The 25,229-nt window shown below is 44.7% G+C and overlaps 1 protein-coding gene across 1 annotated transcript in view; it reads right to left on the bottom strand.

The window, feature by feature from the left end:
- The window catches only part of LOC126253078 (prion-like-(Q/N-rich) domain-bearing protein 25), a 208,684-nt gene that overhangs the window by 96,389 nt on the left and 87,066 nt on the right, over positions 1-25,229 (bottom strand). Inside the window, exon 2 of the mRNA XM_049954176.1 lies at positions 2,889-3,081. Coding sequence (XP_049810133.1) covers positions 2,889-3,021 — 133 coding nt within the window. The 5' untranslated portion in view covers positions 3,022-3,081. The remainder of the gene's footprint in view (positions 1-2,888; positions 3,082-25,229) is intronic.

Below are 25,229 nucleotides of genomic sequence, written 5' to 3'. Positions count from 1 at the left end.
ATCATCGTTCCTCCCTATGTAGGTTGGAACCAAAAAAATATTTTCACACTAAGAGGAGAAAATTCGTGATTGAAATCTAATGGAAAGATCCTGCCCAAAGGAAATCGCCTTTGTTTTAGTGATAGCCAAACCAAATCGCGTATCACGTCCGTGGCACTCCCTCCCCTGTTTAGCGATAACACAAAACGAGCTGCCCATTTTTGAACTTTTTCGATTTCTCCCGTCAATCCTATCTGACGCGGATCCCACACAGCACAATAGTACTCCAGAAGAGGGCGGGCAAGCGTAGTGTAAGCAGTCTCTTTAGCAGATCTGTTGCATTTTCTAAGTGTTCCGCGAATAAACCGCAGTCTTTGGTCAAATACAAAACCACGTTTTAGTAAGTCCTGAGAAGAGGTAGTGTCCGCAGCTCGTGGTCGTGCGGTAGCGTCCTCGCTTCCCACGCCCGGGTTCCCGGGTTCGATTCCCGGCGGGGTCAGGGATTTTCTCTGCCTCGTGATGACTGGGTGTTGTGTGATGTCCTTAGGTTAGTTAGGTTTAAGTAGTTCTAAGTTCTAGGGGACTGATGACCATAGATGTTAATTCCCATAGTGCTCAGAGCCATTTGAACCATTTAGAAGAGGTAGTGCAGTGACGTAACGATGGAAAATTAATCAGAATAACTGTGCTTCGGATCCTAGTAACCTTATTTAGTGAACCGCTTGCAATCTGGCTTGCGTTTAAAGCGATAATTTTAGACTAAGCCAGTGAGTTGTGAATGCTAACTGAAATCATAATATTGAAAGTAAGTGAGTTGGATGTAATATTTTCTTGATTATAATCATAAAATTAATATAACTAACAAATAAAAATAATTATTACAACTCCAACATCAATTGTACTAAATTATCTTAATTGTCAAAAATTTTGTTACATTTGTTAGTGGAATAATGAAAGATGTGTAAGCTGTGAAAACCAACTTATCATCACAGTAGATTGTGTCAGCAATATAGTTCTTCGTACAGTATCTTTGACAGCAATTTATTTCAGCTTACGAGGAAAATATACACTATCTAATCAAAAGTATCCGGACATCTATTGGTGGGCATTAATGTGGGGTGTGTCCACCCTTCATATTTGTGACGGCTTTAGTTCTGCTGCGGACACTTTCAATTAAGTACCTGAATATCTGTGAAGGAGCCGATGCCAGAGAATGTAGTGACGCTGGATTCTGGGGTGCGGAGCGAAGTCGATATTCTAACTCAAACCACAGGTGTCCCATTGGGTTCAGGTCGGGGCTCTGGATAGGTCAGTCCATGTCAGGAGTGTTATTGCCCTAGAGATACGGCTTTATGACAGGGTGGGTTGTCATGCTGGCATTAGCAGCCATCGTTTCCGAACTGTAGCTTTGTTTTACGCAGTGCACAGTGGTGTAAAATGTATTCATAGCCTTCCGCATTTAGCGTTTTCTTAAGCGCAATAAGGGGAGCTCACCTTAGCCACGAAAAAATTTACCACCTCCTCCGTATTTCATTGTTGACGCTACACATGATGACACGTAACGTTCTCGAGGTATTCACCAAATCCATACTCGTCCTCTGGATCGTCACAGTTTACAGAGTGATTCTTCACTCCAAATCATTCGTTTACAGTCATTCAACGTCCAGTGGCGTCGGTGTTTACACCATCTCAAAAGTTGTTTTGCCTACCGAAATCGGTTAAAAAGGCTCTGATCACTATGGGACATAACATCTGAGGTCATCAGTCCCCTAGACTTAGAACTACTTAAACCTAACTAACCCAAGGACATCACACACATCCATGCCCGAGGCAAGATTCGAACCTGCCACCGTAGCAGTCGCACGGTTCCGGACTGAGGCGCCTAGAACTGCTCGTCGACAGCAGCCGGCTGAATACAGAAACATGTGACTCACGAGGAGCTGCCTGACGATTGTTCCTCAACCCAGTACGCACAGTCATTGTGCTAACTGGACTATTGACAGCACTTTCGAAATCGCGAGTGATTTGTTCCAGTGATTTCATGCGGTTTTCTACAACCACTGCCTGCATTGCTCGACAGTCCCTGTGCGTTAGTACATGAGATCTGCCGGGTGTTGTACTAGGCGTGGTTGTTCTTCACTTTTCCACGTCACAATCATATCATCAACAGTCGACTTGAGCATGTTAAGAAATGTTGAAATTTATCTGACGTATTTATTGCACAGGCGTCAAACAATACCCATGTCATGTCGCAGAGCTCTTCTCACGGGGCCGGCCGACGTGGCCGTGCGGTTAAAGGCGCTGTAGTCTGGAACCGCAAGACCGCTACGGTCGCAGGTTCGAATCCTGCCTCGGGCATGGATGTTTGTGATGTCCTTAGGTTAGTTAGGTTTAACTAGTTCTAAGTTCTAGGGGACTAAGGACCTCAGCAGTTGAGTCCCATAGTGCTCAGAGCCATTTGAACCATTTTTTTCTTCTCACGGGCCCATTCTGTTGTTACTCTTTCTCTACTGACAGCACAATATTCACTGCCTCTATATATATTGGCATCCGCATTATGCAGGAGTGTCCGGATACTTTTGATCAGACAGTGTAATACTCCCAAAGAAGGAAAAAGGAAAGAAAATTGGGTTTAACGTCCAGTCGACATCGAGGTCATTAGAGACGGAGCACAAGATCGGATTTTTTGAAGGAAGAGGAAGGAAATAAGGCGTCCCCTTTCAAGCGAACCATCCCGGCATTTGCCTGATTTAGGGAAATCACGGAAAACCTAAATCTAGGCTGCCGGACGCGGATAGTATTCCGAAAGGTGTCGTGGGATTGTAAAGTAACTGCAAGTGGTTGCAGGTACTGGAGGAACGCCGGTGCAGTTACGGTCGCAGCGGGCAGCCGGTGCTGCAGGTACTCACTCTGTCCCCTGCGGAGCTGCGCTGGGTGGTGCACGGCGCAGGCGGCGCCCGTCAGCAACAGAGGCAGCGCCAGCAGCAGAGTCAGCGCCAGGTCCGTCAGCAGCGGCGCCGCCGGCTCGCGGGGCGGCAGCATGGCTTCAGCAGCCGCGGCGGCCGCGCGCCCGCATCTCTGCCTCTATCTTATCGCCTCCACCTGCACGCAGATAACACCTACCTCTTGTCTCTGTTCGCCACTCAATCACTTGCATGTTTGACGTGACGACAAACTAAATAGTAGTCACCCTCCAAAAAAAATTTTTAAAAAATTGCACACTGGTCGCTTTGGACCACAGCGGCTATGTGACCGTCCACCGCTAACCTGCCATGGCAGTACACTACTGGCCATTAAAATTGCTACACCAAGAAGAAATGCAGAAGATAAATGGGTATTCATTGGAAAAAATATATTATACTAGAACTGACGTGTGATTGCATTTTCACGCAATCTGGGTGCATAGATCCTGAGAAATCAGTACCCAGAACAACCACCTCTGGCCGTAATAACGGCCTTGATATGCCTGGGCATTGAGTCAAACAGCACTTGGATGGCGTGTACAGGTACAGATACCCATGCAGCTTCAATACGATACCAATCAATAGTAGTGACTGACGTATTGTGACCAGCCAGTTGCTCGGCCACCATTGACCAGACGTTTTCAGTTGGTGAGAGAGCTGGAGAATGTGCTGGCCAGGGCAGCAGTCGAACATTTTCTGTATCCAGAAAGGCCCGTACAGGACCTGCAACATGTGGTCGTGCATTATCCTTCTGAAATGTAGGTTTTCGCAGGGATTGAATGAAGGGTAGAGCCACGGGTCGTAACACATCTGAAATGTAACGCCCACTGTTCAAAGTTCCGTCAGTGCGAACAAGAGGTGACCGCGACGTGTAACCAATGGCATCTCATACCATCACGCCGGGTGATACGCCAGTATGGCGATGACGAATACACGCTTCCATTGTGCGTTCACCGCGATGTCGCCAAACACGGATGCGACCCTCATGATGCTGTAAACAGAACCTGGATTCATCCGAAAAAATGACGTTTTGCCATTCGTGCACCCAGGTTCGTCGTTGAGTACACCATCGCAGGCGCTCCTGTCTGTGATGCACCGTCAAGGGTAACCGCAGCCATGGTCTCCGAGCTGATAGTGCATGCTGCAGCAAACGTCGTCAAACTGTTCGTGCAGATGATTGTTGTCTTGCAAACGTCCCCATCTGTTGACTCAGGGATCGAGACGTGGCTGCACGATCCGTTACAGCCATGTGGTTAAGATGCCTGTCATCTCGACTGCCAGTGATACGAGACCGTTGGGATCCATCACGGCGTTCCGTATTACCCTCCTGAACCCACCGATTGCATATTGTGCCAACAGTCATTGGATCTCGACCAACGCGGGCAGCAATGTCGCGATACGATAAACCGCAATCGCGATAGGCTACAATCCGACCTTTATCAAAGTCGTAAACGTGATGGTACGCATTTCTCCTCCTTACACGAGGCATCACAACAACGTTTCACCAGGCAACGCCGGTCAACTGCTGTTTGTATATGAGAAACCGGTTGGAAACTTCCCTCTTGTCAGCACGTTGTAGGTGTCGCCACCGGCGCCAACCTTGTGTCAATGCTCTGAAAAGCTAATCATTTTCATATCACAGCATCGTCTTCCTGTCGGTTAAATTTCGCGTCTTTAGCACGCCATCGTCGTGGTGTAGTAATTTTAATGGCCAGTAGTGTAATATGAGTCGACATGGGGACGCGACAGAATGGTAGAGAGGAGAAGACGAGTGCTTACACGTAAGGGACGGCGGTTGTCACTGAAAAAAATCTCCTTTCGGTTATATAGGTTTTTTCCACGTCAGTTGAAACTGACTGTTAAAACCGCTCAAAATAACTGCTTTCTGAAACAACAGATTTTTGATTTTCTTTTTTTCCATGTTACACCCATTAAAAAAGTTTTGCATCACCTCGGTTCCGAGAGTTCCGAAACTTGTACAGAAAATTGGAATAGAGATCAACATAGACATCATTTCTGCCCTTTTTATTGCTCATGAAAACCACACATTGCATGTTGTACCACCATACAGCGAGACCTTCAGAGGTGGTGGTCGCTTTGTACACCCCGGTACCTCTAATACCCAGTAGCACATCCTCTTGCATTGACGCTTGCCTGTATTTGTCGTGGCATACTATCCACGAGTTCGTTAACGCAGTGTTGGTCCAGCCCCACTCCTCAACGGCGATTCGGCGTAGATCCCTCAGAGTGGTTGGTGGGTCACGTCGTCCATAAACAGCCCTTTTCAATCTATCCCATGCATGTTTGATAGGGTTCATGCCTGCAGAAGATGCTGGCCACTCTCGTCGAGCGGTGTCGTTATCCTAAAGAAGCCATTCACAAGATGTGCACGATGGGGGCGCGAATTCTCGTCGATGAAGACGAATGCCTCGACAATATGCTGCCGATGTGGTTGCACTATCGGTCGGAGGATGGCATTCACGTATCGTACAGCCGTTACGGCGCCTTCCATGACCACCAGCGGCGTACGTCACCCCACATAATGCCACCCCAAAACAGCAGGAAACCTCCACCTTGCTCAGCCCGACCGGATTGCCTCCAAACACGTCTCCGACGTTTGTCTGGTCGAAGGCATATGCGACACTCATCGGTGAAGAGAACGTGATGACAATCCTGAGTGGTCCATTCGATATGTTGTTGGGCCCATCTGTGTCGCGCTGCATGGTGTCGTGGTTGCAAAGATGGACCTCGCTATGGACGTCCAGAGTGAAGTTGCGCATCATGCAGCCCATTGCGCACAGTTTGAGTCGTAACACGACATCCTGTGTCTGCACGAAAAGCATTATTCGACATGGTGGCGTTGCTGTCAGGGTTCCTCCTAGCCATAATCCGTATGTAGCGGTCATCCACTGCAGTAGTAGCCCCTGGGCGGCCTGAGCGAGGCATGCCATTGACTGTTCCTGTCTCTCTGTATCTCCTCCATGTCCGAACAATATCGCTTTGGTTCAGTCCGAGACACCTGGACACTTCACTTGTTGAGAGCCATTCCTAGCACAAAGTAACAATGCGGACGCGATCGAAGCGCGGTATTGACTGTCCAGTCACGGTTAAACTACAGACAACACGAGCAATGTTCCTCCTTCCTGGTGGAATGACTGGAACTGATCAGCTGTCGGACCCCCTCCGTCTAATAGGCGCTGCTCATGCATGGTTGTTTACATCTTTGGGCAAGTTCAGTGACATCTCTGAAGAGTCAAAGGGACTGTGTCTGTGACGCAATATCCACAGTCAACGTATATCTTCAGGAGTTCCGGGAACCAGGGTGACGCAATACTTTTTTTGATGTGTGTACTTTCTGTAATAAACGTAGATATCGAACAAAGATGAAAAATTTTGACTCTCTCAGTTTCAAGATATATAGAATCAAAATGTAAAATTGAATGGATAAATGAAGGAACACTTCGTCCGACCACCCTTCGCTGCTATTCTGGAAAATTCTAATTTTTGGAACTCTGCTAATAAAACGTGTTGTAATCAGAGATCACGTCAGTATTTGGGCATTACGAATAATCTGAGCTAAATGTAAAAAACTGAGGTTGAAGAAGTCTGCTTGTCCGTTTTCAAGAGCTACCAGCAAATAAAGGTATGCTATGTAGACAGCGGCAGAAGGTCAGCTACTTTCTATTTTTGTTGTGCATTATGAATGAATAGTTGCTAAGCTTTTAATTTATTAATGTTACCGTAATCTCCTTCCTCTTGTATTATTTCATAGATATCAGAGACAAACCTATAATCTTTTAAAGCAAACGAAGCATTGTACCTCGTTGTTACATCACTTCGTGAAAATATTTCCAGGCCAGAGTTGGTGTCATTCCTCAACAGTACAGTTGTCCGGCGATGACAGAGAGAAACTAGCCTATGGACCGTGTGGGGGCAAGTCTGCCACACTGCACGTACACGCGTACTTTAAGCCATGACACAGGGCAGCAGCGACGATGTTGTCTCAGCAGTGCTGTACCAACTCTTATGCTATGTGTATGTTGCTCGTTCCTGACGGCATTGTTATCAAAACAGCACTGATCGCTTTTCCCCATTCCTGTAATAGCACAATATTTCGAAGTATTGCCAATTTTAAGTATAAAAAGGTACTTCTCTTTTAAGAAAGATTTCTTTATAAACGGAAAATTTTGGCACTATTGCTATGGCTAATTGATATTTCGTTTTTTTTACTCGGTTGTTAGTAAACAGTAAAAAACATGTTGCAACCGAGACCAAACAAATGCAGAAAAATACCGGTTATTCGGAACTAAAATACCGGTTTTTCCCGTTCCTGTTACTCGTGCCGTTACCACAGAGCAGATGAAGTTTCCCGATCCGTCGGTTTATCAGCGCGGCGGACTAATGCAAGGTGTACCACTCAGAGCCAGCGAACGCGCTATAAGAACGGTCTTCGTAATCATCCTGAACGACCGGAGACGAAGACGAGCTTCCGACCATGCGTTGCACATTGGAGCTGGGTACCTCGTAAAAGGCCGCTGCTCGCAGCTACACGTAATGCTGCACGTTTTTAACGGGCCAAACAATACCGAAGCTGGACGTTATCTGACTGGAAGCGGATAGTCCTGATTTTGCTTTTAACTCAAATCATGCCAAGGCCCTTGGACCGTTTAAAACACAATGTGCAGGAGAGTATATTTCAAGTCGAAGGAGCTTCTGTAATGTTTAGTGGTGTTTTTCGTACCATGTGTTTGGCCCACTGACTTATGCTAGCGTGAACTTCAATCAAAAGTTTATTACAACATTCTCGGTGAGCGAGTGCTGCCCCTTCTTCTACATCTTCGTGATGGATGTGCTTTGAACATTCCCACTTTCCAAGATAATGGCCATGTTCAACGGGCATACGTATACGTTCCTAATCTGACGAACATTCAGAGTTGCAGTTGCACCTCGACTCACCCATTAAATCATCCGATCTTAACCCCACAGGAAATATCTGTGACTGTTTGGAACGGCGGCCCGATCGTAGCAGTCAACAATTCCGCAGATAGATCGCTGTACGGGTTCTGATCAGCAACGGCTTCAGCTGAATATAACAAACCTGAAGAAACTTATGGGTTCTCTTCCCCTCCAAAATGACGCCTTTATCAATACCAGAGCCGATGTCACGCGGGGGGCGATTAATTTTTTGCATGTGCGTATTACTGACAAGTCCTTGACACAACACCGTTGTGTTTACCAACAAGAAAAAGAGGCGTGCACAGAAATGACATCCTTTCCGATATTCTTAGGCCGACCGTTGTGACCGAGCGGTTCTAGGCGCTTCAGTCTGGAACCGCGCGACCGCTACGGTCGCAGTTTTGAATCCTGCTTCGGGCATGGATGTGTGTGATGTCCTTAAGTTAGTTAGGTTTAAGTAGTCCTAAGTCTAGGGGACTGATGACCTCAGATAGTCCCATAGTGCTCAGAGCCATTTGAACAATTTGATATTCTTACACGCTCATTTTGTACAATATTTCTCGCATCCTGTCACTATAGCAGCATCTATTCGCTATTCGCAGTGTATTTTCTGTGAACCCACTACATTGAGACCCTTAATTTATTTTTATCAAACCAAGTATGTCCTCTTTCTGTTTTGTCATTCGCGCTTGAATTCTAATCTGACAAATGGTTCAAATGGCTATGAGCACTATGCGACTTAACTTCTGAGGTCATCAGTCGCCTAGAACTTAGAACTAATTAAACCTAACTAACGTAAGGACATCACACACATCCATGCCCGAGGCAGGATTCGAGCCTGCGACCGTAGCGGTCGCTCGGTTCCAGACTGTAGCGCCTAGAACCGCACGGCCACTCGGGCCGGCCTCATCACGAACAGTTTCCAGCCTCAGTCTGGGACTGTTTGAAAGACGACCCCCGCCGTTTACTCCTGTTTCCTCACCATTTTTCTGTGTTCACTCTGATCCAGTCTTTGCCTCTTTCTTCAACACTCTCCTCCACACCTTTCTGCCACGTAACCCTTGGTCTTCCTGTTGGTCGTTTCCTTCGCATCTCCATTTCTTGTATCTTCCTAGGAGTCCTCTCATTTGCATTCTCTTTAAGCACGAAATATATATGCAAAACCAATACAACCAGTAAATATACGGGGAGAAAAAAAATTCATACTCGCCGAAGGACGACATTCAAACCCGCATCCAGCCATCCAGATTTGAGTGCCCCGTGATTTTCCTAAATCGCTTAAGGAAAATTCCAGAATAGTTCCCTTGAAAGCCACGGCCTATTTCCTCCTCTGTCCTGCCCTAGTCCGGTCTTGTGCTCCGTCTCTAACGACCTCCTTGTCGACGGGACGCTAAACGCTAATCTCCTCCACACAACATTCACCGGCTCGAACTTCGCAGCGCGCCTCCTTGCATACTAACAGGATAAATGTGTTTCTAAGAAAATTTCGTCAAATGGTTCAAATGGCTCTGAGCACTATGGGACTCAACTGCTGAGGTCATTAGTCCCCTAGAACTTAGAACTAGTTAAACCTAACTAACCTAAGGACATCACAAACATCCATGCCCGAGGCAGGATTCGAACCTGCGACCGTAGCGGTCTTGCGGTTCCAGACTGCAGCGCCTTTAACCGCACGGCCCCTTCGGCCGGCAAAATTTCGTCCCAGACACATTTACAGTACAAAATGGACGTCAAAGGAAGGCAATTTGTCAACACTGTAATGACATATAGGACGAGAATATTCATTCGGAAGTCTGTAGGTGTGCAATTTGCTTAGTACAGTGGGTATAGTTTTGCGTCAGAATACTCCGAGAGTTCTAGTCCAGAACTCGGTCTAATTTTTTTTTTTTTTTTTTTTTTTTTTTTTTTTTTTTTTTGTGGGCGAGCCAATACTGTAATAATATTCTGTTCATCAAAAGAGATATACTCTTGAACCGCTGTTTTTTTATGTTGAACTGAGATATGAAACTTCCTTACAGATTCAAACTGTATGCGGGACTGAGACTCGAGTCCGGGATCTTTGCCGTGCGGAGGCAAGTGCTCTACCAACGGAGCTAACCGAACACTACTCAGGACCCCTCCTCGCAGCTTTACTTCCGCCGGGAAAGCATGAATCAACACAGTAATCGTTTCAAGGCAAAATACGTCATTAAAAACAGAATAATACAAACAGTTGTATTCTCATTTCTATGTTAGTATTAATTAAGTGCTAGTGTTTTGTGTGAGAGACGCTGTAATTATTGTATAGCTATTAAGAAGTTAAATACAGTATGATGGAGTCTAATATCAGAAAAAAATTAATTATACCCAGACCTGGAACCGGAGTACTCTAGCACAGTACTCTAACCCCCGCACCAACTGGACACATTATCGAATGTAGATACTTATTGTACATGTGATAACAGTGTTGCCAAATTGCCTTCCCTTCACGTGAATTTTCTGCTGAAAACCTGTAAGAGGCGAAATATTGCCAGAGACATTTTTGTACTCTTATTTTGGCGGGAATCTCGCTTTGGCGTCTACGTGCGCTAATTTCGATTCACCATATGTATGCGGCGGCTTCGCATCGGATCCGGAAATTAAGACGGTGTAGCCGTACCACAAAAACAAATCGAAAATCTATACACTAATCATATCGCTACCTACGTAAATCCTGAAAGCTATGAGTTGAAATAAATTACACAGTTTATACGTAAAATGCTTTTTTACGACCTACTGGCTCCTCATCGTAAAAGGACGGCTGTTAGATACAAAACGCATGCACAATTAACCCACGGTGCCGACAGAAACAGGGTCGTAACTTCTTAAACACTGAACGTTTTGCTAGCACCACGGGAAGCACTGTTTGGTTCATGGCGAGCGAGCGTGCCGTCCCTACCATTCAACGGGAGCACCTCGCGCGCCATGACGTAATAAGATACCGTCATCAGAGCTAAAACATTTGCTCCCCAGGAACCGCGCCGCAAGCTTATTACGCGGGCATCCTCGAACGATGACTGTTCAAACATGCACCTCACGAATGGTCTAGACTTTAGGAGACGAAAGTGCTTAAGAAACCCGTAGTCTTTACGGCGACGAATTGGTAAAAAAGAAGCTCAGAAGTGACACGCTTGATACGTCGATAATGGTTTAACGTTGATAGCATTCTTCACATACCATAGCAAAAAAGGAGGGAGTGAATGAGCAAAATTGACACAAGTAAATGGTATGTTACTTATCACGAAATCCCCCAACGCGTTCTGAATATTCTGAGGACACAAAAGTCATGGGACAGCGTTGTGCACACATACAAATAGAGGTAGTATCGCCTACTCAAGGTATAAAAGGGCAGTGCATTGGCAGAGCTATCGTTTCTACTCAGGTGATCCATGTGAAATGATTTCCGAAGTGATTATGCCCACACGACGAGAGCTGACAGACTTTTAATGCGGAATGGTTGTTGGAGCTACACGTTTGGGACATTTGATTCCGGAAATCGTTAGGGAATTAAGTATTCCGAGATCCACAGTGTCAAGAGTGTGCTCTGAATACCACATTTCAGGCATTACTTCTCACCATGGACATCGCTGTGGCCCACGGCCTTCACTTAACGACCGTAAGCAGCGGCGTTTGCGTAGAATAGTCAGTGCTAACAGAAAGCAACACTGAGTGAAATAACCGCATAAATCTACTTGGGACGTACGACGAACTTATCCGTTAGGACGGTGCGGCGAAATTTGGTCTTAATGGACTATGGCTGCGTTCAACCAACGCGAATGCATTTGCTAACAGTACGACATCGCCTCCAGCGCCTCTCCTGGGCTCGTAACCATATCGGTTAGATCCTAGATGACTGGAAAACCGTGGCCTGGTCAGATGAGTCCCGATTTCAGTTGGAAAGAGCTGATGATAGGGTTCGTGTCTGACGCAGACCTCATGAAGTCATGGATCCAAGTTGTCAATAAGGCAATGTGCAAGTTGGTCGTTGCTCCATAACGCTGTGGGCTATGCTTGCGTGGATCATTGATTGGAAGTGGTTATGTTCTGCTATATTTGCAGCCATTCGTTGACGACATGTTCCCAAATGACGATGCAAGCTTTTTATATGATAATGCACCATGTCACCGGGCCACAATTGTTCGTGATTGGTTTAAAGAACATGCTGGACAGTTCGAGTGAATGCACCATGTCACCGGGCCCGAATTGTTCGTGATTGATTTGAAGAACATGCTGGACAGTTCGAGCGAATGATGCAACCAACCACATTAACCGACTTGAATCTCATAAAACATTTATGGGACATTATCAAGAAGTCAGTTCGTGCGCAAAATCCAGCACGGGCAACACTTTCGCAGTTGTGGACGGCTGTAGAGGCAAATGGCTCAGTATTTCCGCAGGGGACTTTCAAGTGGTTCAAATGGCTCTGAGTACTATAGGACTTAACATCTGAGGTCATCAGTCCCCTAGAACTTAGAACTACTTAAACTTAACTAACCTAAGGACATCACACACATCCATGCCCGAGGCAGGATTCGAACCTGCGACCGTAGCAGGCGCGCGGTTCTGGACTGAAGCGCTCGGCCACAACACCGGCCAGGGGACTTTCGGCGACTTGTTGAGTCCATGACACGTCGAGTTTCTGCGCTACGCCAGGCAAGATGACGTCCGACACGGTATTATGAGATGTTTCACGACTTTTGTCACCTCAGTGTATGTCTGTACGGTAAGGAAGAGCTCTTGATCAACCTAAATACCGTGTAAATTACACATGACGCCATAAAAGATTTGTGTCGGTGAACTCCGTAGCTGGCTGTGAAATGCGCGCGTTGGAAGATGTTCTGTTCACTGGAGAACAGCATTTCTCAAGCTGTGCGTTTTTCCAATAAGCAGATCATTTACACTTTGTCGCTAAACAGTGCTCTTGCCATCGAATAACGAAACTGTCAAATATTAGGTGCTGTGTAACTTACTTTGTCTTCACGTCGTCCGACCTCGATCTACAGTCTACAATATCTCATGATGTTACAGCAAAAGCTGCTGTCTTCATTTTAGCGAATTGGAGGGATGTTTTCAGCAGTAGCTGAATTTGGCCACATGGGGTGCCACAGTGTTTAAGAGTCTGGAGATGTGTAGCACAATTCTCCACGCCAATGTTTTGGGCGTTTTCCGTTAGTCACATCACGTACATGCCGGGATGTTTCCTCTGAATAGGTCTTTGCCGATCTCCACGCAGATCTTTATCCAACTCACCTAGTGCTCCGTCTAAAGACCTAGAGATCACCAGGCGCTACAGTCTGGAACTGCGCAGGTTCGAATCCTGCCCCGGGAATGGGTGTGTGTGATGTCCTTAGGTTAGTTAGGTGTAAGTACTTCTAAGTTCTAGGGAACTGACGACCTCAGAAGTTAAGTCCCATAGTGCTCAGAGCCAATCGGAAATGTCACGCGGACGTGCAAGGTCTGTTGTCCCGAGGAGTACGATTACACTCTACGGAGCCATCTGAATAGCAGAGAATACATGACATACCTAGCAGACGGTGCGTACACCGGCTTGTGTGTGTAGATATTTCTGCACCTGAACGCGTGGCGCCTGCTGAAAGACTGCGTGGAAAAAGTTCGGAGAGTTTATAAAGCTTATTTTTTATAATTACGTGATTTTTCGGTCTCGGTCATTTGTCATATGACGTCACTGAAACGACACAACAGAGCATCCGTACAGCACATAATGGAACACAGCACAACATTTCGCTGTTTAGTATATTAGACAGTAGGTTTAGTGATTTAAAAAATGAAAAACTTCCCCAATTACTTACTTTTTAATGCTTAGCACAAAGTCTTTCGAGAAATAATTCCCAGTTTCACGTGCATTTGTTTATATACATATTTTCTGTGATGTTTGCATGTGTGTTTTTATGCCTGTCTTGCACTGTAGTAGTCTTTTTGAGATCGCAAGAGCGGCAGAAAAACACTCACACAAACATCACAAAAATATTTATGTAAATAAATGCACTTGATAATGAGAATAAATTCTCCAAACGCATTGTGCTAAAAATAAGTAAATGGCGTAGTTTTTCCTGATTTAAATCATGAATGACACAGCTGCAAGCTTTCCAAAAACATCGAGTGTGGCAGACGAAATTAAGTAAGTAGATTTCGTCTCCTTTTGTTAAATTTTCCTAGCTATTTTTTAGAGAACACTATAAAGTAAATATTAATATGCATCTTTGAATCAGTCTCCTTGACAGATGGTGAATGTGGAACCAAAGCTAAATCCTTCCATTCAAAAAATAGGTTCTTCAACTTTTGTGCAGATGCAGTAGTCCCATTTTAAAAAATCTTGATACGTGCGACGAAAGCATATAACAGTTTATCTACTGTCACTAATTTTTTTGTTCAATTCTGATATTAAATTTCTTATTCAACGACAATATCTTACAAAATTTTAATACAACATATGTGGAAAACGGACTAGGACAGTAACTGTAACCGTAAACATGCTAGCGAAAATTTCTGTAGTTCAAATTAACAGAACTATTGTCATGTTAAAGGTTGTATGGTTTCTAGTTTGGTTTCACTAGCGACTATATAAATCAAGTATGGCCACCGCATAATATTTAGCTTCAATGCCACAGGCTATTTGGAATAGGTAACTCCACGTTGTTACATGATGCAGTCCCTATTACTCCATGAGCACTGTGTGCAACTATTCATATGCATAACCAGAGCTCCTATCAGCACTTAAGAAACATAAAATTATATCTAGCATTAAACTGAAGAAACTACAAACTATTTTGTAGCGTGCTGGTTCAAAGCTCTGCATGAGGACTGAAATCCTTGCTCTCTTTCATTATGAGTTCCGACGATGTTTGGTTTCGCCTGTAATAGAACGCTATTCTCAGGGCATCTGATAGCCTTTAACCAAGCGGTTTAAGGTAATTTAGTTTCACTTGACCTACTGTTTCAGCAATGTTCAGAGACAGAATGACATCACGTATAAAAATCGCGCAGCTGTCACTAGCTCGCAGACGTTGTGTTAATCTGAAACTGATGAGGTGTATAATTATCTCAGCGTCAAGTTTGAGACAATAAACAACACACACTTTACTCCGTATATGTCTTCATCTCGTTTCGTTCCACGTTTTCACCATGAGTGATCAATATTTTTACTAAGAGGAGGACTGATAGTGTAATCTAGGACTTTCATTTCCAGTCGTGTAACATTTATAACGAGTATGACACCTAACTGACAAGTTCCTAGCTTCAGGAGGTGAGGTAAAAATGGAAATGAGCGTTTGGCGTCAATGGCCGGGAGGCCCCTCGCGGGGCAGGTCCGGCCGCCATATCGCAGGTCTTATTACAGTCGGCGCCACATTGGGCGACCTGCACGCCGGATGGGGATGAAATGATGATGAACACGACACAACACCCAGTCCCTGAGCGGAGAAAATCCCCGACCCAGCCGGGAATCGAACGCGGGCCCAGAGGACGGCAATCCGTCACGCTGACCACTCAGCTACTGGGGCGGACAGGAGGTGAGGTGTTGGATTAAGTTCAGACGTTTATTATAACTAAGAAGGAGTAGCCACCATAGGCCGTTCTATGATACAGTCGAAATTTGGCAGGGTGAAAGAAGGGCGAAAATAAAGGGACGCCTATTTTAATGCAGCTGCCAACAATACAGGATGAGTCAAGAAGGACTTCAAAACTTTGGAATGATACAGAAATTTAGTGAGATAACTTACAGAATCGGTAGATGTGTCATTTTGTAGCAAAAAAAAAAAAACATAACAGTGTCGAAGGTCATTCTGGTTCGATGTGACGACCGTTTGTGATACGGCAAACATTCCACCGGTAGTCAATTTCTTCCCACACTCGTTGCAAGAAATCTGGTGTAACGTGTGCAGCAGCGTAGATTCGATTTTTCATGCCGGCTAAACTGTTTGGAAGGGGGGGGGGGGGGAATACACAACGTCGTTCACGAAATTCCAGAGAAATACATTTCAGTGACGTCAAGTCTGGGGAGCGAGGTGGCCAAGCGATTAACCTTTCACAGCCAGTCCAAGCGATAATCGAGGAAACCTCGAACTTCTGTGAGGAAATGAGGTATTGCATCATCTTGCTGGTACTAAACCATCCCATCTCGGTAATCTTCATCGATCTGTGGAATTAAAAAGTTTTCAAGCATTTTCAGAAACACAATCAACAAAGCGCGGGCGACCTGGTGATTTATCATGCCGCAATGGACAACCCGTCTCAACAAACTTCTTGTGTCAAGAATAAATTATAGGCCAGCTTGGAGGTTCTTTAGTGCATTCGGTGCGGAAGTTACATTGAGCAATTCTTGCAGAGTTCGTTTCATGAAACCAAAACACAGCGAGCACGCTCCGCACCAGTGAAAGCAGCCATTTCAAGTATGCATTACGCTGGCGCTCCTGGTCACGGAATGCGCTATGTGAATCAAACTTGAGGTTGTTTCCTACAAAATGACATATCTACCGAATCTGTAAGTTATCTCAATATATTTCTATATCATTCCAAAATTATAAAGTCCTACTTGACCCCATTAATAGTATCCGAGAAAATGACGGTCGAAGTTTCGACGAAGCTTCATCAGCCCGCTCGCGCAGCATATAACCACGTGAATTGGTACCGCAGTATCTGAGAACACAGCTTTCAAATTTCACGCGCCGTGTTCAAGTGCAATCTTTTTTTTTTCTCTCTCTCTCTTTTGTTAGAGCGGGTGTATATGGAAAATATTTTTGCGATATCGTGAAATACAATGGAATTATTTATAATACAAGTAAGCATTCCAAACGTATTAAAAATAGTTTTTAACGTCGCAAATGACACAGGTTAACACTTTCCAGAACACAGTTACCAAAAGCTATTGTCTGTCTCTAATAGGCCGGCCGCTGTGACCGAGCGGTTCTAGGAGCTTCAGTCTGGAACCGCGCGACCGCTACGGTCGCAGATTCGAGTCCTGCCTCGGGCATGGCTGTGTGTGATGTCCTTGGGTTAGTTAGGTTTAAGTAGTTCTAAGTTCTAGGGGACTGATGACCTCGGATGTTAAGTCTCATACTGCTCAGAGCCATTTTTTTTTGCGAGCGTGGACATGAGGGCAGCACCGTGCCTGTTTGAGCTTCGGAGCGAAATAGAAGGAACTTTCACTGCGCTTGAGACAAATGGCAAATGTACGAATGAGTACAGTCCGAGCTATTCTCTTTCATGGAGAATTACAAGGTGGCTGCTTTAATTGTTGCAATTCTGATACGAACTCAAAACAGGATCTTTACTCTGCAAGTCACGTGATGGTGTGTGGCAGAGGGTGCGTCTGATACCACTATAAGGAGGATGACTGATGTCAGTGAACCGAAGCTGTCTAATCGTTGCAGATCCCGCAGCACTCATGGGAGCTCTTGCGCCGGTCGCTGTGGCCGAGCGGTTCTAGGCGCTTCAGTCCGGAACCGCGCTGCTGCTACGGTCGCAGGTTCGAATCCTGCGTCGGGCATGGATGTGTGTGATGTAGTTAGGTTTAAGTAGTTCTAAGTTCTAGGCACTGATGACCTCAGATGTTAAGTCCCATAGTGCTCAGAGCCAATTGAACCATTTTTTTCTGTCTCTAGTAAGTCAGTTTCAAATCTGGGCCTCTGTTCCAACAAGACGTAGATCAATAATTGGAACGGCAACACAATGTCTACGCGACAGCAACGAAATCGGGACAGCTAACAAAAGAAACCTATCATCAATTTTTGGACAAAGTTTTGCGACCTTAACGTAAAAGCGGAGCCGTTTCTTATAGTATTGACGCCTGGGGTGGGCAAAGCGATCATTCTTACGATGGGCTGGTTGTTGGTGAAATAGAAGCACCGACGTTTTCGGTAAAAGTAATTCCGCCATAGAGTATGCGCTTATGTGAACCCTGCGACGTGTAGTTTTATTAACAGGTGAAGAATGACATTCGCCGATTACAGTGCCATATTTTCATCGCTATCACAAGTGGTGCAATTAAAATACGCGACTTAGTCTAGCTTTCGAGAAAATGTTACGATATGCGTACTTTGCCGCGAAATTACCTCCAGATCGCAAAGTACTTAGCTATGTTAATGAACATGTTTTCCTAATTATATTTACACTAAAAAATCTTCTGTGGCGTATGTGACTTAGTACATTATTCGTTGTGATCGAATTTTCATACTATGAATGTTATTGTGATAGATATCGTAGTGGGGAATGTCTTGGTTCTCTTGAAGGCGTAAGAATCAAAGTAAAAAGTGACATTCGTGATGATAACATTTGTTTTTAGCACTATATGCAATGATCATTTCTTTTGTAAATAATTCCGTTGCACTTCAAGATGTCACAAAAAATATTGATGTCACATACTTCCGCGACGACAAAGGAGAGAAAAAGAACATAAAAGTGAATTCGAACACGGGGCGCAAAAATCAAAGCTGTGCTCCTAACCACTGCGCTACCAACTCACTTACATCCAGGTTGCGCAAGCCGACTGATGAACTGACGTCGAACTTTGATCGACATTTTCTCGTAAGTTATTTAGCGTTGGCACCTAAGCCAAAATAGGTGTCCCTTTATTTTCACCCTTCTGCCAACCTGCCAAGTTTCGAATGTATATGAGAGCGAGCTATGGCGGGGTTCGCATTGTAAGTGATATTGGCCACGAGCTGCCTTTCGTTGCCGAGTGCTGCAAGGGCCTCTTGACAGGAGTTCTACAATCCATGCGAAACGGGTTCCCATCCAACAGTTGTAGTTGCTTGCTTTTAAAAATATGCCTTTCTGTCTACTATATAGCACAAGTATCTTGCATGTGCATCTGAAAGGATACAACGTACCTCGTACAAATACACATGTAGTTGGCATGTTACACCGTACACACCCAGTGGATTTTTAAGAGCTATGTCGTCTATTTCTAGTGTTCTGTTTTCATTTTACGTTTTAACAGATTCTGATGATGGCAAAATGGGAAGCAAATAAAACTGCGATCTTGACGGGACATTCAAATAAAAAAGCGAGAAAATGACAGTGACTCTTACTCAGACTTAATATCTTTACGTAATAAATTCCATGACCTTTTTTAAGTTTTAATCCGCCGTCGCCTGTCACCTGCATTGTAGAAATGCCAATGTAATATTGCAGACTTCAAGTTTCTGCGAATGTTCCGTCAAAGATAAAATACAAAACGGCTGTAATAAGATGTCACGGACTATGAAAGTGGTGAGTCTTATCAATTACGTATTTCTTTCTTTCTTTAATATGACTAGGATTTATCACATACAAAATATGTTGGAATACAGTACAGCAAAAAAAAAATATATATTTGAATGAGCTAAGGCAGAAAATTAATAGTATTTGGAAATAACAAAATCTATTAAGAAGATGTAATGATAATGAAATAATCAAAAATTAATACATTCACAATAGCTATAGAAAACATTAAACACGAGGAAGGTCACAAAACTCGTATGCTAATGGTGGGTTAATCAGTTATAAAATGTGAATTGGAGAGGCTTTTGTAGCTAAAAGCTTTGGGACGTTGATCATGACTGCTGGCAAAGAGGATAATTCGTCGTGAGTGATAAGCAATAGGCTTAAATTGAAACGTGAATTTTATTGTCCGTTTAGAAAACAGATCATAGCTATTCCTGATATTAAGAGTGAAATTATACCGGAGTGTGGATCCCCAGATTCGATACATTTATAAAATATTTCAATCGGGTCTTTGAAAGAAAAGTTCAGTTTTTTGTAGTTTCAACGAATCTCATCCTGAGAACACTGTGGCGAATTCTGTTTATTAGAAAATTCTTTTTTTTCAATTAAAGTAGTTTGTCGGTTCTCGAAATAATTATTTTGAATCGTAAATTACTTTTGAACTTAGACTTTCACTTCACACGGCTGATTAAACTATTTATAGGCATTATTTTCGGCTTAAAATTATTGACATTTATACAAGATGAACCAGAAGTTACGCAACCCTAAATTTTATTCATATACTTATAATGTATATGGAAAAAAATCGCAACAGCAAAAAATAATTAATGTAGAGTAATGAAACTACGGGAATACATTTGTCTAGTAACATGTTTAAATGACTAATGTTGACAGATCACAGGTTAATGTAAGCGCGAAATGGTTCAAATGGCTCTGAGCACTATGGGACTTAACATCTGTGGTCATCAGTCCCCTTGAACTTAGAACTACTTAAACCTACCTAACCTAAGGACATCACACACATCCATGCCCGAGGCAGGTTTCGAACCTGCGACCGTAGCGGTCACACGGTTCCAGACTGAAGCGCCTAGAACCGCACGGCCACACCGGCCGGCTAAGCGCGAAATAAGACATTGCAAACGTGAACTGCTGGTACATTAATAACCGGTGTCACCGCCAGAGTGTTGAACGCAAACATGCAAACGTGCATGCTTTGTGTTGTACATGTTCCGGGGGGATAAAACTCCATACCTGTGGTACTTGATGGTTACAATGCTGTTCGTGGATGACACTGGTGTTGTCGTCAGATGATATCCCATTTGTGCTCGATTGGAGACAGATCTGGTGATCGAGATAGCCAAGGCAACACGTAGAGTAGAGTAAGTTGGGTTACAACAGCGATATGTGGGCGAGGGTTACGCTGTAGGAAAACAACAGGTAGAATCACGAGGCTGACGTACAGACTTGCAGTCAGAGTGCGTGGAGTAAATACGAGAGTGCTCCTGTTATCATACGAAATCGCACCCCAGGCCATAAATCCAGGTTAGATCGAGCACACAGAGAGATTGGTCGAGGGCGCTCAACTGGTCTCCTTCTAACCAACACGCGGCCATCACTGGCACCGAGGCAGAACCACCCTTCATCAGAAAAACAACAGACGTCCACCTTGCCCTCCGATGGCAGTAGTTTGGTATCAGAGGAATGCACGCTACAGGGCGTCTGGTTCGGAGCTGTCCTTGAATTAACCGATTTGTAACAGTTCGTTTTGTCACGGTGGTGCCGACTGCTGCTCGAATTGCTGCTGCAGATGCAGTATGATGCGCCACAGCCATATGCCACAGCCATACGCCAAACACGATGGTCTTCCCTCTCGTGCCGTCCGGAGTCTGGTCTTATAGCAACAGTACATTCCCGTGACCACGGCTACCAGCAATCATGTACTGTGGGTACATTCCTGTCATGTCTTTCTGCAATATCGCAGAAGGAAGGTCCAGCTTCTCGTAGCCCCATTACACGACCTTGTTCAAAGCAGTGGCGTTCTTGACTAACATCAACTCAGCACGTCCAATTACAAAACGTAACTAACGCTCACGACCGTTACAGCGTGTATTTACAGCAAACCTGATCTGCGTCGTCATAGTGAAGCTGCTAGCGCCGCTCTTATGTGACCGGCGCGAAATTTGAACAGACGTTATCCTTCAGATGTAGAAACACGCCTACCAACTTTCGTTTCTCTTGCAAAACTCCTTCTCGGTGTTGAGAATTTTTTTGCGTCAGTGTATTTTCCTGTAATAGATGCAGAAAGTATTGTTCATGTGTTTGAACACATATCTCAACACGTTTCGTCGTGTTAGCTGCTACTTTGTGGATGGCCGCTACACTTGCGCGGAATATTTCGTCTACTATGTTGTTTTTCAGTTGGTCGATTGTATGAGGGTTGTTCTTGTTATCCTTCAGAGATCCCCAAAGAAAAAAGTCGGGGACACTGGGGAAGGGGGAGGTGTAAGATAAATGTAGGGATGTAGGCGGCCAAAAATCACAGGAAATGGTGTGCCCCCAAAGACCTCAAGCAACATTATCGTGGTCCTATTCGCCATGTACGCTGTTGCACCATCACGCTGCAGTCCACAGTGCTGTTCATCAGCCTCTAACTATTCTACGAATTGCATGATGATGTCATGTAACGTTCAGCTGTTATTGTTTCTGAGAAATAAATGGTTCTATAATTCTTTCGAGCGAAACATCACCCCAAACTCTTCTGTGAATGTAGCGAGATCTCATGGAAAAGAGAGGGTTTCTGAACTCCAGTATCTGTCTTTCTGGCTGTTTACATAGCCACTTAGATGAAACCTTGCTCCGTCGGAGTAGAAAACATAATCCAACACCCGAATACTGTAGTGAATAGAATGCAAAAACCATTGAGATTAATTTAGTTTTTTCCTCTGTCAGGTTTCTCGAAGCTCATCCAAAAAATCAGTGCGACAAGGACGGAGTTTCATCTTCTCTGTGGCTCTGCAAACACTGCCGTAAGACATTTCACTCTACTGACACAGTTTTCGTACCGACCTTCTTGGCGAACGCAGCAAAGATGTGCGAATATTTTTTAATGAGGCATCACTTACTGAAGGTCGGCCGGAACGTACACATTCATTCACACTACTGTACCAGTTTTTCTGAAATGAGACGACTATGCGTGAAACAGTTCATTTATTAGGTACCGTTGTTTCAAAGTTTTCCTGATATTGTGAGAAAGATTGCGATTTGAAGAAACTTTCAAGAAAGAACAAACCTTCAGCCTGAGAAAAATACATGTTTGTTCGCGCACAGCTAACTCAATACTGACATCAAAAGGCCGGGAAACTGCTTGGAAATTTTGTTCTGTGTTTTCCAAGGATCATCCGCTGCCAACAGAAACATTTTCTCCAGTAAGGAAATCAATTTCCCATACACTATTTTTTTGAATTTTGGGTTGCTTAACTTATGGCTCACGTTGCATTTCATACAGTTAATTTCACTGATATTAATACAAATGACGCGGTGGAATGATTAACAGCAGCATAGGCTGTGGAGCAGACGTGGCTGGGAGTTGTTGGAGCGATATCCAGCAAACAATTTAATTATGCAACGGGATAGAATAATATACAGAGCTGACTGATAAGTAAGAAAGGTACCTGTTACTAAGAAACAATAATAAAATAAAATACGTTTAAAGACTTACACACAAAATATGTTGTAAGTAAAGAATTATAACATAATGAGAATAAAGTATGTACACAGGCACAATTGAAGGCAAAGAAACCTTTAAAAAAGAAAAGCGAATGGAAGCAACGTCTCCAAAACATCAACAGGAAATTGACATCGCACTACAAATGCATTGCAATATTTGAATTAAGGTACGTAATATTCCTTCTGCAAGGTTTTTGTCCGTTCATTTTACATAATGTAACATCGATTAAAGAATCGTGTTGTAAGTCGAATCTCCGGTGATGGTTGTCGCATTAAATTTCGCACTAATTTTTAAAGACTAAATTTTGATTTATGGAGAATTTCATTAATGTAACAAATAGAATGTATGTAAAAATTATTTAAGGGCAATAAAAACAATTCGACATTGTTCCGCTATTAACTGTAAAGAAAATGGTTTTATGACGCTAGCATTTTCGATAAATGAAGAAGCAAACAATGGACAGCTGCAGTTAATCTGGAAGACGGGATGCATAAAGGAGGTTTATAGAAACCGACAAATTATGCATTTCTGTATGAAGTACGTATTTTGTGGTTTGATGCGCCATAAGTAATGTCTGATCAGTAACATTTCGTTGTATGTACTACACTCCTGGAAATTGAAATAAGAACACCGTGAATTCATTGTCCCAGGAAGGGGAAACTTTATTGACACATTCCTGGGGTCAGATACATCACATGATCACACTGACAGAACCACAGGCACATAGACACAGGCAACAGAGCATGCACAATGTCGGCACTAGTACAGTGTATATCCACCTTTCGCAGCAATGCAGGCTGCTATTCTCCCATGGAGACGATCGTAGAGATGCTGGATGTAGTCCTGTGGAACGGCTTGCCATGCCATTTCCACCTGGCGCCTCAGTTGGACCAGCGTTCGTGCTGGACGTGCAGACCGCGTGAGACGACGCTTCATCCAGTCCCAAACATGCTCAATGGGGGACAGATCCAGAGATCTTGCTGGCCAGGGTAGTTGACTTACACCTTCTAGAGCACGTTGGGTGGCACGGGATACATGCGGACGTGCATTGTCCTGTTGGAACAGCAAGTTCCTTTGCCGGTCTAGGAATGGTAGAACGATGGGTTCGATGACGGTTTGGATGTACCGTGCACTATTCAGTGTCCCCTCGACGATCACCAGTGGTGTACGGCCAGTGTAGGAGATCGCTCCCCACACCATGATGCCGGGTGTTGGCCCTGTGTGCCTCGGTCGTATGCAGTCCTGATTGTGGCGCTCACCTGCACGGCGCCAAACACGCATACGACCATCACTGGCACCAAGGCAGAAGCGACTCTTATCGCTGAAGACGACACGTCTCCATTCGTCCCTCCATTCACGCCTGTCGCGACACCACTGGAGGCGGGCTGCACGATGTTGGGGCGTGAGCGGAAGACGGCCTAACGGTGTGCGGGACCGTAGCCCAGCTTCATGGAGACGGTTGCGAATGGTCCTCGCCGATACCCCAGGAGCAACAGTGTCCCTAATTTGCTGGGAAGTGGCGGTGCGGTCCCCTACGGCACTGCGTAGGATCCTACGGTCTTGGCGTGCATCCGTGCGTCGCTGCGGTCCGGTCCCAGGTCTACGGGCACGTGCACCTTCCGCCGACCACTGGCGACAACATCGATGTACTGTGGAGACCTCACGCCCCACGTGTTGAGCAATTCGGCGGTACGTCCACCCGGCCTCCCGCATGCCCACTATACGCCCTCGCTCAAAGTCCGTCAACTGCACATACGGTTCACGTCCACGCTGTCGCGGCATGCTACCAGTGTTAAAGACTGCGATGGAGCTCCGTATGCCACGGCAAACTGGCTGACACTGACGGCGGCGGTGCACAAATGCTGCGCAGCTAGCGCCATTCGACGGCCAACACCGCGGTTCCTGGTGTGTCCGCTGTGCCGTGCGTGTGATCATTGCTTGTACAGCCCTCTCGCAGTGTCCGGAGCAAGTATGGTGGGTCTGACACACCGGTGTCAATGTGTTCTTTTTTCCATTTCCAGGAGTGTATTTTTCCAAGACTGTTGAGTCTTTCAGTCTACAACTTGTATGTTGCTAGCACAAGAACGAACGAAAAACGCATTTTTTTTACTACCAATCGGTTGTCACACTATTGTAGCTGTAGCCTTACAAGTATTGAAATTATTCATCTAGTCTATAGTAAGTATCGGTTCGCATATGGCAGATTCAAACCTTGATCAGTTCAATTTTTTCCCATTTACTGCTTCCTTCATCTCTGTCAGTGAGTTATTAATGTGAAAAACTTGATCCGCGTCTTGTAAGATATGTCTGTAGCAAGACATTTATAAGCCCCCACATTTTTTATTTGTAGGCTACTTCTTCCT

The sequence above is a fragment of the Schistocerca nitens genome, chromosome 1 (genome assembly GCF_023898315.1).
Source record: "Schistocerca nitens isolate TAMUIC-IGC-003100 chromosome 1, iqSchNite1.1, whole genome shotgun sequence".
In the NCBI taxonomy this organism is placed as follows: domain Eukaryota; kingdom Metazoa; phylum Arthropoda; class Insecta; order Orthoptera; family Acrididae; genus Schistocerca; species Schistocerca nitens.
The sequence above is the reverse complement of the archived record's forward strand: the minus strand, read 5'-3'. Positions and strand labels throughout refer to the sequence as shown.